The sequence below is a fragment of the Staurois parvus genome, unplaced genomic scaffold, assembly GCF_062004578.1.
Source record: "Staurois parvus isolate SC_StPar_1 unplaced genomic scaffold, SC_StPar_1.0 ptg001145l, whole genome shotgun sequence".
NCBI classification, from domain to species: Eukaryota; Metazoa; Chordata; class Amphibia; order Anura; family Ranidae; genus Staurois; species Staurois parvus.
The window spans coordinates 590,902-603,383 of record NW_028318941.1 but is presented as its reverse complement, the minus strand read 5'-3'; the positions used below and the strand labels follow the sequence as shown (position 1 = coordinate 603,383).

Below are 12,482 nucleotides of genomic sequence, written 5' to 3'. Positions count from 1 at the left end.
TTCTGCTGGAGGAAAATGTTAACTGACTGGAACTTTGTGACTTTAATGCACTAGACCAGATATATAAAATGGTTCCCAGGGGCGTACTGACAACTCATGGGGCCCCTGGGCAATAGGGGATCATGGGGCCCCTGTGTCCTTGCCCAAACTCAAAAAAGCCTATGAAAAAGGTATCAGGGGCATCTCATGGGGCCCCCTACTGACCCCAGGCCCTCTGGCAGTGCCCGAGTTTCCAAATGGTCAGTCCGCCCCTGATGGTTCCATGTATGGCCACCATTAGTACAGCCCTTGCCCTGGTAGCTGCTTTGATGCCAATTTTGGCTTTGACCATGAAGTTTTGCAGTTGAACGCCCCCATTCCCTGCCATGGGGGGAGGGTTTGTGAGCTTCATGATCCAAATTACCATCTTCCATTCTCATCTCTAAATAAACCTGGAGCTCTGCAGCTGTTATTGAGCCATAATCCAGTCCTTGCTGTATTACATATCACTGCAGAACACATCATATTCTACTTTAATCCAGTACTGTCTATCAATAAAATGGAATGGCTCCTACCGTCTAAAAATAAAGCTCCCCTCGGCTCCCGCTGGGACGCAGGTGGATAATATATTTTTTCCCTCTGCTGGCTAATAGCATGTTTCCCCCGTCAAGTTTAATATCAGCCAAACATAGATACATAGAAGGCGTGAGGAACAAAGGCTCACAGCGCCGTGTATTTATTGCACGTCTTAAATAATCCTGAGCGCAGCTCTCAGCTGTGCTATACATTCTTATTAAAGGAGGACACCGCCTCCGAACGTCCTGGTGTTTCCTCCTCTTTATATATCGGGATGGTGACACCGCTTCACACATTCGATAGCCTCCCTAGAGGTCTGATTATGTCCATATTTCTGTGCTCAAAGCGGTACATTTTTTTGCATGGAAATATGTATTTTTTTTATTGTAGGCCTGTAATTTGTAGGAATAACTCACTGAAATCTGTCCGAACAAGAGTCTAGTAAACATCCCGGGTAGGATCAAATTTGAAACACGAAATCATAAATTATAATTTAATAAATATCCATAAAAAATAATAATAAAATAATAAATTTATTTCAATAATATAATCAAACCAAAAACACTGAAATGTGAATAGAGCGCCAAGTTCGCACATCGCTGAGCAAAGTCGCAGAATCGTTTTCAGTGTCTGATGAGGAATTTCCCCCACGAATCATTATCACTCAATTCTGCAAGTGGTTCTGATTTACTATCGCTGTACTCTAGCCGGTCTAAAACCGCTTTTGACCTAAAGGGACGCTTTTTGGACGCCATGGACGTTTCTCAGTTTCCAGGCAGAAAGAACAGTAAAAATGCAGGCAGGGCGCCGGACAAAGCACTCGGGACAAAATGTATGTGAAATGGTTGGATACAGGAATGTTATACTATGTGATTTTATTAATTTTTTTTTTAATTTCTTGCCGGTTCCGTCCCCCGTACGTCCCGACGTTGCAGGGAACGGAACCCGTTAGATAGATGCTGGCATCGGCCAGAGGACATTACAGGGGACACTGCAGGGGGGACATCGCGGGAACACAGGACAAGGTAAGTGCAGAAGAGATCCCGGAGAAACGCTGCAGTGTATTCCCGAGTGTAGCTCGGGGTTACCGCTTGTGGTGCTGAAACTTTACCCCGAGCTACACTCAGGAATACCACCAGGGGGGTTAATAAAGCCGCACAGGTTTACTCTCTGCACAGAGAAAATTGCAGATGTTTTCTGGGGCATCTGAAGCCAATCTTTAACTCCACAGCCCTTGGCTGAGGGACATGGAGAATATGGAGGCTAATCACTTACTAGCCACCTAATAAAAAACCACCCCAACCTTCCCCCACATGAAATAACCACACAACTCTCCTTCTATGGCAGGGGTGTCAAGCTGGTGGCCCTCCAACTGTTCCAAAACTACAAGTCCCATCATGCCTCCCTTTTGGGAGTCATGCTTGTAACTGTCAATCTTGCAATGCCTCATGGGACTTGTAGTTTGGCAACAGCTGGAGGGCCGCCAGTCTTACACCCGTGTTCTATGGTGTCAAATGGCCATAGCAGCCCATTTATTTAACCTCTTTAGCGCCACCCCATAGCAAAAATACTGCGACAGAGCAGCAGCTGTGGGCAAAATCACATATACAGTGGGGATCGAAAGTTTGGGCACCCCAGCTAAAAATTTGTATTAACGTGCATAAAGAAGCCAAGGAAAGATGGAAAAATCTCCAAAAGGCATCAAATTACAGATTAGACATTCTTATAATATGTCAACAAAAGTTAGATTTTATTTCCATCATTTACACTTTCAAAATAACAGAAAACAAAAAAATGTGCAAAAGTTTGGGCACCCTGCAGAATTTATAGCATGCACTGCCCCCTTTGCCAAGCTGAGACCTGCCAGTGTCATGGATTGTTCTCAATCATCGTCTGGGAAGACCAGGTGATGTCAATCTCAAAGGTTTTAAATGCCCAGACTCATCTGACCTTGCCCCAACAATCAGCACCATGGGTTCTTCTAAGCAGTTGTCTAGAAAACTGAAACTGAAAATAGTTGACGCTCACAAAGCTGGAGAAGGCTATAAGAAGATAGCAAAGTGTTTTCAGATGTCAATATCCTCTGTTCGGAATGTAATTAAGAAATGGCAGTCATCAGGAACAGTGGAAGTTAAAGCAAGATCTGGAAGACCAAGAAAAATATCAGACAGAACAGCTCGCAGGATTGTGAGAAAAACAATTCAAAACCCAGGTTTGACTGCACGATCCCTCCAGAAAGATCTGGCAGACACTGGAGTTGTGGTCACTATTCCACTATAAAGAGATACTTGTACAAATATGGTCTTCATGGAAGAGTCATCAGAAGAAAACCTCTTCTACGTCCTCACCACAAAAATCATCGTTTGAACTTTGCAAATGAACATATAGACAAGCCTGATGCATTTTGGAAACAAGTTCTGTGGACCGATGAGGTTAAAATTGAACTTTTTGGCCGGAATGAGCAAAGGTACGTTTGGAGAAGAAGGGGCACAGAATTTAATGAAAAGAACCTCTGTCCAACTGTTAAGCATGGGGTTGGATCAATCATGCTTTGGGGTTGTGTTGCAGCCAGTGGCACAGGGAACATCTCACGAGTAGAAGGAAAAATGGATTCAATAAAATTTCAGCAAATTTTGGATGGTAACTTGATGCCATCTGTGAAAAAGCTGAAGTTAAAGAGAGGATGGCTTCTACAAATGGATAATGATCCTAAACACACCTCGAAATCCACGGGGGATTACATCAAGAGGCGTAAACTGAAGGTTTTGCCATGGCCTTCACAATCTCCTGACCTCAACATCATTGAAAATCTATGGATAGACCTTAAAAGAGCAGTGCGTGACAGACAGCCCAGAAATCTCAAAGAACTGGAAGACTTTTGTAAGGAAGAATGGGCAAAGATACCTCAAACAAGAATTGAAAGACTCTTGGCTGGCTACAAAAAGCGTTTACAAGCTGTGATACTTGCCAAAGGGGGCAGTACAAGATATTAACTCTGCAGGGTGCCCAAACTTTTGCAGACGCCATTTTTTTGTTTTCTGTTATTTTGAAAGTGTAAATGATGGAAATAAAATCTAACTTTTGTTGACATATTATAAGAATGTCTAATCTGTAATTTGATGCCTTTGGGGGATTTTTCCATCTTTCCTTGGCTTCTTTATGCACATTAATACAAATTTTTAGCTGGGGTGCCCAAACTTTCGATCCCCACTGTATACAGTGATTATTCGCCGACACCCGGTGATAGCTGAGCATCTCTCACGAGGGGGAGAACTGTAAACAAAACAGTTCTCTCCCCTGTCAGCTACTGCACACTGCTTTGCATGGCTGGGGACAAGATATGGGAAAGGGGCCCTTCTCCCACTGCCTTGGGACTAGTTGCCTTGCAAGAAAAGAGGGGGGGGGGCAATGTTGAAAGGCTCTTGGCCTTGTATGGTACAGGAGGGAGACAACACACTCTCTTCCCTCCCTTTCTTGGACACCCAGGCTACAAAACAAAAAGGATGTGGGGGTTTGTGGGGGGGTATAAAGAAATCTTGAAGCCCCTTCTATTTAAAGGGGACACTCAGATTTCTGCCCGCTGCTAGGGGAATGAGTACAGGGGTACATTAATATCCCTCTTTTCTCATTCCCAGTATGGTATAGATCAGTGGCAGGGGTGGACTGACAACTCATGGGGCCCCCGGGCAATAAGGGATCATGGGGCCCCTGTGTCCTTGCCCAAACTCAAAAAAACACTGCAGAAAAGCATGTATTGCATTTTTTTGCTGTGATTTTTTTTATGTGTTTTGCCATGTTTTTGATGCATTTTGTGTTTTAAATCTGCCTAGCAACAAGAAAAAAATGCAAAGCGCGGCAAAAACGCAACACGCATTGCAGAAACGGCTCAAACGCAACCTGCATAGGTGTGAACCTAGCCTTAGAGCCCTTTTACATGGCGTTTCGTTTTTTTCATCACTTCAATCGCGTTTCTTTTTTTTTTTTTTCAAAATCGGAGCTAAACAGATCAAGACTTGAATTTTTAACTCCGTTTTCATATCCGTTTACATCCATTTTTGATCCTTTTTTTAAATCTATTTTTGATCTGTTTACATCCGTTTTTTCATTTCAGAAAAAACGCCAAAACAACAAAAACAGCTGCTGTAAAAATGTCCAGTGTGCGTGACTTACTTTTCAGCTTTAGTCCTCATGCACACGGGACGTTCTTACAGCGGCTGTTTTTGGCTTTTGATGTTTTTTTCTACAGCCAGTAAACCCCCCAGCATGTTATCCTAGGTGTCCATACACACAGAGACTGGAATCAACAGTTATTGGCTGGAAAAAAAAAACAGAACTAGAGGGTTTCTGGAGGAGTTTTTTAGCTGTAAAAACGCTCTTACACTGAAAAACGCGGTAAAACGCCACAAAGCGGCGTTTTTTTAACTTTTTATGACAAAATAATTTTTTGGGGTAAAAAAAAAACCGCTAAAAACCACAAATGCGAAAAAAAAACACGGAAAACACCGCTAATCGCAGCAAAACGCTAATGCAAAAAAAAGCTGAAAAAATAGTTTTTAACGTGACTTTTACACAGCTAATGTTACCAGCGTTATCAAAATGTCCCGCACTATCAAAACGAGGTAAAATGCGGTACATTGCAGTAAAATGTGGTACAGTGGTTCATATAGTGAACTCGGTGTAGAGTTATTCACCCTGAGGTCATCACAGAGAACAAGGGGGCGCTCTTTACGTCTGGAGGAAAAGAGATTTATTCTCCAAACATGGAAAGGTTTCTTCACAGTAAGAGCTGTGAAAATGTGGAATAGACTCCCTCAAGAGTTGGTTCTGGCCAGCTCAGTGGATTGCTGTAGGAAAGTCCTGGATTTTTTCTTGGATACACAGAATATAACTGGATATAACATTTATAGGGAAAGTTGATCCAGGGAATATCCGATTGCCTCTCGGGGGATCAGGAAGGAATTTTTTCCCCTGCCGGAGCAAATTTGATCATGCTTTCCTGGGTTTTTTTTTGCCTTCCTCTGGATCAACTGTGGATGTAGAATTATAACTTTTTTTTTTTTTAATGGTTCAACTGGATGGACTTTTGTCTTTTTTCAGCCAGACTAACTATGTAACTAAAAAACCCACGTTTTTAACATGACTTTACACAGCTAACGTTACCGGCGTTCTTGAAATGTCCCGTGTGCATGGAGCGTTATGAGATTTAGTTGCTATGTTGTGAACAATTGTTTTTTTTTTTTTTTTGCAGGAACTGTTTTCAGAGAATGTTTCGAGAACGGGACCTGGGCCTCCTGGATGAATTATTCTCAGTGCGTACCCATCTTGGATAAGGTGAGCCTACAGATTCTGCAAACTCTGCTGATCCCACTCCCTACTTTGTTGTCCGAAGGTTCCGTTCCATCGGAGGCAGATAACGATCTTCATCTGAGTGATGGGGAACAGACTGTGCAGGTCCTCTTCGTTTCATTTCTGATGTTTCTCACAGGAAATTTGTCTCTAGCTGTTCCATCAGTTGCTCACCCACATGTCATTGTCAGGACGGGACTATCTAGAATTGATTTACTAAGGCTTATTATATATATATATACACCGATCAGCCATACCAACCACCCACCCTAACCCGTCGAGGCGTAGACTCCACTAGATCTCTGAAGGTACTCTGTCTGGCACCAAGCCTTCAGCAGATCCTTTAAGTCATGTAAGTCGCAAGGTGGGGTCTCCATGGATCGGACTTGTTTTTCCAGCAGATCCCAGAGATGATTAATTGGATTGAGATATGGAGAATTTCTCGTTGCTGTGTTCCTCAAACCATTCTTGGATTCCTCAGACCAGGCCACCTTCTTCCATTGCTCCTTGGTCCAGTTCTGACGCTCACGTGCCCATTGTAGGCGCTTTTGGCTCAGCACGGACACCCTGACCGGTCGGCGGCTACACAGCTCCATACGCAACAAACTGTTTTTCCAGCAGATACCACAGATAATTAATTGGATTAAGATCTGGAGAATTTTGGAGGCCAAGTCAACACCTCAAACTCGTTGCTGTGTTCCTCAAACCATTCTTGGATTCCTCAGACCAGGCCACCTTCTTCCATTGCTCCTTGGTGCAGTTCTGACGCTCACGTGCCCATTGTAGGCGCTTTTGGCTCAGCACGGACACCCTGACCGGTCGGCGGTTACACAGCTCCATACGCAACAAACTGTTTTTCCAGCAGATACCACAGATAATTAATTGGATTGAGATCTGGAGAATTTTGGAGGCCAAGTCAACACCTCAAACTCGTTGCTGTGTTCCTCAAACCATTCTTGGATTCCTCAGACCAGGCCACCTCACATGCCCATTGTAGGCGCTTTGTGGCTCAGCAGGGATACCCTGACTACGATACATTGGGGGAGATTTACTAGAACTGGAGCACTGCGAATCTGCTGCAGCTGGGCATGGCGGCCAATCAGCTTTTAGCTTCATCTTGTTCAATTAGGCTTTGACAAGAAAACCTGGAAGCTGATTGGTTTCTATACAGAGCTGCACCAGATTTTGTACACTCCATCGTGTGTTCTGACACCTCCCTATCGGATTCAGAATTCACGTTTTTCAGATATTTAACCCTTTTGCTGCCAGGTCTGTACACCGCACGGACCTGACAGCAGGGGGTATAAATCTGACATTCAGACTCCTGCCTGTCAGGTGGAAGCAGTCAATTGCTTTCAAAGCCCGTGATTCCGGTGACCCCCCATGGAATGTAACCGGGCTCTGCTTGCCCATCTGCAGGCCCAGGGAGAGCCATGGCGGGTGAAGGGGAGAGAGGAGAGCAGATGAGCGTCTGCTCCCCTCCCCTTCCCCGGCTAGCTTGGGAAAGATGTATTGCAATGAGGTTTGCATTGCAATACATCTAATGGAGAGCAGAGGAGACATTGGGGGGTCTTTTAGACCCTTCATGTCTTGATAAAGAGAACCTGTCACCAAAAAAATCATCACGTAGGGGACTTTGTGTCCCATATGTGATGAAAAAAAAAGGTAAGTTAAAAAAAAATTTTTTGTAAAAAAAATAGTTTCAACCAAGCACATAACATCACCCCCCCCCAAAAAAAAATGTTGACCCCCCCCCACATATATATGCATGTACGAACATAAACGCTGACGTTGGGGCGCCTACGCCTGAAAATGTTGATTGCGATATACATGTTACATATCACCACGCATGCCGGAGTGAGAGCAATAATTGTAGTATGAGACATTACCTCATTGTTGGACCGGTCAAGTGAGTAGACTGTCCTATGTGTGACGAGTGAAAACACTCCAAAACACCCAAAACAAACGCATGCGGGAATGTGAGTCTTCACTACGTCACTACGTGGAGATGTGAATGGGACCTGACAACTGAGTGTCTCCATTCACTCCCTCCTGTGTACTTGTATAAAGATGGCCATACACTCTGCAATCTGATTGTACAATCTCTGTGCAATTTCCTTTAGATTTGCCAGAACTATGGAATAGGAGGACACACCTGAACAATCTATTCAGTTGGTATCAAATCAGACGGGCCCTTGTACTACATAACTGTGGAATAGGAGGACACACCTGAACAATCTATTCAGTTGGTATCAAATCAGATGGTTCCTTGTACTACGTAACTGTGGAATAGGAGGACACACCTGAACAATCTATTCAATGGCTATCAAATCAGACGGGCCCTTGTACTACATAACTGATGTGAGGAAGGTAGTATTGTAATGAGGGGGGTGTGGTCAAGAGTGGTGAACATGCCCTACCACACTCTCTTCTGTGATGCAAGAAGGAAGAGAAGGCTTTTGGGAGATGGTCTACAGGAAGTGAATGCTGAGAGACCATCGACAGGAAATGATTCAATCTAAAAATCAATTAAGTCCGATCCATTATCCTCCCTAATCCGCAGATCCCATCCATCCTGCGGGGATTGTCGGCTTGCAACCTATACGGGGTTAACTGATCTCTGCACAAGCTCTACGAAAAGGTTTGTTTTAAAGCAAGCCGACGGTCGTGGAGCTTGTGGAGCGATCAGGTAACCCCGTATAGGTTGCAAGCTGACGATTCCCGCAGGATGGAACGGATCTGCGGATTGGGGAGGATCAGGGTCGGACTGACAACTCATGGGGCCCCCGGGCAATAGGGGATCATGGGGCCCCTGTGTCCTTGCCCAAACTCAAAAAAGCCTATGAAAAAGGTACCAGGGGCATCTCATGGGGCCCCTTACTGACCCCGGGCCCTCGGGCAGTGCCGAGTTTCCAAATGGTCAGTCCGCCCCTGGGGAGGATAATGGATCGGACTCCGATCCATTATGCTCAATCCGTAGATCCGATTCATCCAGCAGAGATCGTCAGAGGGGGTGTCACCAAGTGTTCGGGGAACGGGTGACACCAACCCTAGGGACTCCCACGGGTGCATTAGCCTGACAGCTGCCATGATGTTCCTGACACGTTAACCTTTCTTTGCATGGCAGGTAAGTCTTCGCACCCATATGTCTTGACCTCCAAACGTTCGATCTGCTTCTGTTCCAGCATTGCCTGAGATGATATTTATTGTTGTTGCGATCTGTCTCCAGGTTGGAATTTAACTTCTCTAGTCCATAAACTTTTTACTCATCCCAAAATAACCCATGTGGAGGTTGGGTGATGAGATTATCTGCCGTGTGGGGAAGGTAATGACTGCTCCCTAAGCGGATTAAACGTCCTGTAACGTGATTGCGGAGAGTCGGGCTAATCGAATCATATTGTGTTCTCGTCTGCAGAGGAAGCACGATCTACATTACAAGATCGCTCTGATTATAAACTACCTGGGGCACTGCATCTCCGTGCTGGCTCTGGTCATCGCCTTCCTGCTCTTCCTGTGTCTAAGGTAAGCCATTTTCTGGATTCTCTGGATGTTTAAAACCTTTCCAAAGCCAAAAACAAAAATATATAATATTGCAGCTTACTGTTCCTTTAAGTGTAGCGGATGCGTTTTTGATTTTTCTGACTTTTTTTTTTCATCTGGTGATCCTGCCACTTCCTGTCCCGGAATGACAGCGCTCCCTCACTGTATCTAAGGAGGAACCGTGTTGTCACCCTAGGCTTCTCTCTTGATTTGGACTACAAATAACCCCCCCATCCCAATTTTTTTTTTAGGGGGAGGGGGGTTATGTAGTTCACAGAAAATAGGGAAGGCTGTTAACCTATGGGATTTCTCTGCAGTGCTCAGGAAGGTAACTATATGGAAGAAAAATATATTTGAAATATATTTTAAAAATATTCTTCCCAAATATATTGACATATATTTAAAATGCTACAATTTGGCCATATGCAAGATATTTAAAAATATATTTCAATATATATATATATATATATATATATATATATATATATATATGTGTACGTATATGAATGTGTATACAGTGTATATATATATATATATATATATATACATAGATAGATATATATATGGGGTGGACTGGCAACTCATGGGGCCCCTGGGCAACAGGGGATCATGGGGCCCCTGTGTCCTTGCTCCCACTCAAACCACACCCAAAAAAGCCCATGAAACAGGTACCAGGGGCATTTCATGGGGCCCCCTACTGACCCCGGGCCCTCGGGCAGTGCCTGAGTTCCCAAATGGTTGGTCTGCCCCTTATATATATGTGTGTGTGTATGTATGTATGTATGTATGTATATATATATATATATATATATATATATATATATATAATATCATGTTGAAATGTGTTTTTTATATATTACAAAATATCTGAAAAATATTTTTAAAAATATATTTTTTTAAAATATATTCTTCAGATTTTTTTAACATATAAGAAAGTAATTTTAACATATTTTTACATATATTTGTAAATGAACTCCAAAAATGCAGATTTGTATTTTTAAAGACATACAGTATATTTGAAATGTATTTTTAAAAATATGTTTCATATATTTTGGAATAAAAACGCATTTCAACATGCAGTATATATATTTATTGAAATATATTGAATATAGCCAAAATTGTAGCATTTCAAATATATGGCAATACATCTGGGAATAATATTTTTAAAATATATTTCAAGTATATTTTTCTTTCATATGGGGTCTTTTTATCATATATTTATCATATATTTTGTAAAAAAACGCATTTCAACATGCATTGTGTGTATGTGTTTGCGTGTGTGTATGTATCTAGCTATATATATATATATATATATATATATATATATCTCTGTATATAATGAATATGGCCAAAATTGTGGCATTTCAAATATACGTCAATATGTTTGGGAAGAGTACTTTTAAAATATATTTCAAATATATTCTTCTTCCATGTGGGTACGCACGATTTCTAGCTGGATAAACAGGTGTTGTTGTTTTTTTTTGTACTTGGTCTAAAAAGTGTACTTTCCCTTCAAAGCAGCAATCATATTTACAGGTGATGTATAGGTATGACAGTTATTCTATTGTTGAACAGGGGGATCGGTTACAGTAATTGCCCCCACCCCCACTGCACCAGTCCACCTTGTCCACAAACTGATTCCCCTTGCTTCTTGGACACCGCCCCCCCCCCCCATTCTCCTGCAGGTGATTTAAAATGGAGAGCATTGGGCGGTGTTGCAGTTACTGGCCCCTTCCTTTTCTGAATGAACACAGGGAGCGATTGGTACCGATCTCTCACTGTGTTCTTTCATTGCTGAAACATAGTAAACTGTGTTTGTGAATTAACTCTGTACAGAGAACATCCTGTTCTTTCATCTGCAGTACAGCTAAGGCTGTAGAGAAAGTATTGGGGATCTGTGTTGTGGATTCCTTTCTTTGTCTCAAAAAACAGACATCTGGGGTCTGCTAAAACACCTGATATTCCACCAAATTATCAAAAATAATTTTAAAAAAATGTAAAAATTAGGGGCTCATTCACACAGGTTCTCTGACCCACACAGTGTGAATAAGCAGTTTGTTTGTGCGGCTGGGGCCATCTGTTACTCTATGGGGAGGCAGCAGCTCCATGAACACAGCTGCAGGTCCTAATCTGAATGGACACTGACTGTGTTACCCACAGGCTCTGCGGCTGTGTTCATGCAGCTACTGCGTCCCCATAGCATAACATAGGCTGCCTACACACAACTCCAACCACATAAAAAATACCCCACTGATCCACACTGTACAGGCCACAACGTCCATGTTAATGAGCGCCCAAGACCTCATTCAGTCAGAGAACTTTATTTATTAACTCAATACATGGAAACGTAAAAAAAAGTGACGGTAGAAAAAGATTGAGTGGTCCATTGAGTCTGCCCGTTTTATCTTTTTAGATTTTAGCAGGAATTATCTTGTGTTTGTGTCCCCTAATGATGATTTTTGGTGTGTTTTTAGCATAAATATAGTTGTGATATAGTCAGAGGGGCCCGGTCAGGTAGGCTGTATGGGGCCCTGTGATTACTAACAGCAGCCCTGCTTATGAATGTAAGATAGGGGCCTTTGATTGTGAGCTCCTTAATGGCAGGGAATCATGTGATAGTACAGTATGTAGAGCACTGCATTAATTGTCGCTGTTATGTGAATATCTGTAATCAATCAATAAATAGGCTGCAATATATGAGATTTTTGGGGGGTTTAGCTACACTTTAACCACTTGGCAACCTCACTATAGCCGAATGACGGCTACAGCCCTTGTCTTATAACGTCCTCCCAGAACACGCCCTCCCGCGCTCCCCCGGGGTGCGCACCCAGCGATCTCCGGGGACACAGCTGATCAGGTGATGTGGTAAAAGGCCAATCACAGCGGCCTTTTACCACGTGATCAGCTGTATCCAATGAAACAGCAGATCACCGGTAAATGCAGTTGCTTGTTATCAGCTGCACTTTTCTCACACTGTCACAGCGCAATTGTCAGAGGACAGATCGGCACCAATCATCAGGGCACTGATGATCAGTGCCCAG

At 43.0% G+C, this 12,482-nt stretch overlaps 1 protein-coding gene across 2 annotated transcripts in view; it reads left to right on the top strand.

Annotated features, from left to right (window-relative positions):
• Positions 1-12,482, top strand: part of CRHR2 (corticotropin releasing hormone receptor 2) — a 403,994-nt gene that overhangs the window by 284,474 nt on the left and 107,038 nt on the right. For both annotated transcript variants that reach the window (XM_089659264.1, XM_089659263.1), the window contains exons 3-4: positions 5,804-5,886; positions 9,317-9,423. In XM_089659264.1, coding sequence (XP_089515390.1) covers positions 5,804-5,886; positions 9,317-9,423 — 190 coding nt within the window. The remainder of the gene's footprint in view (positions 1-5,803; positions 5,887-9,316; positions 9,424-12,482) is intronic.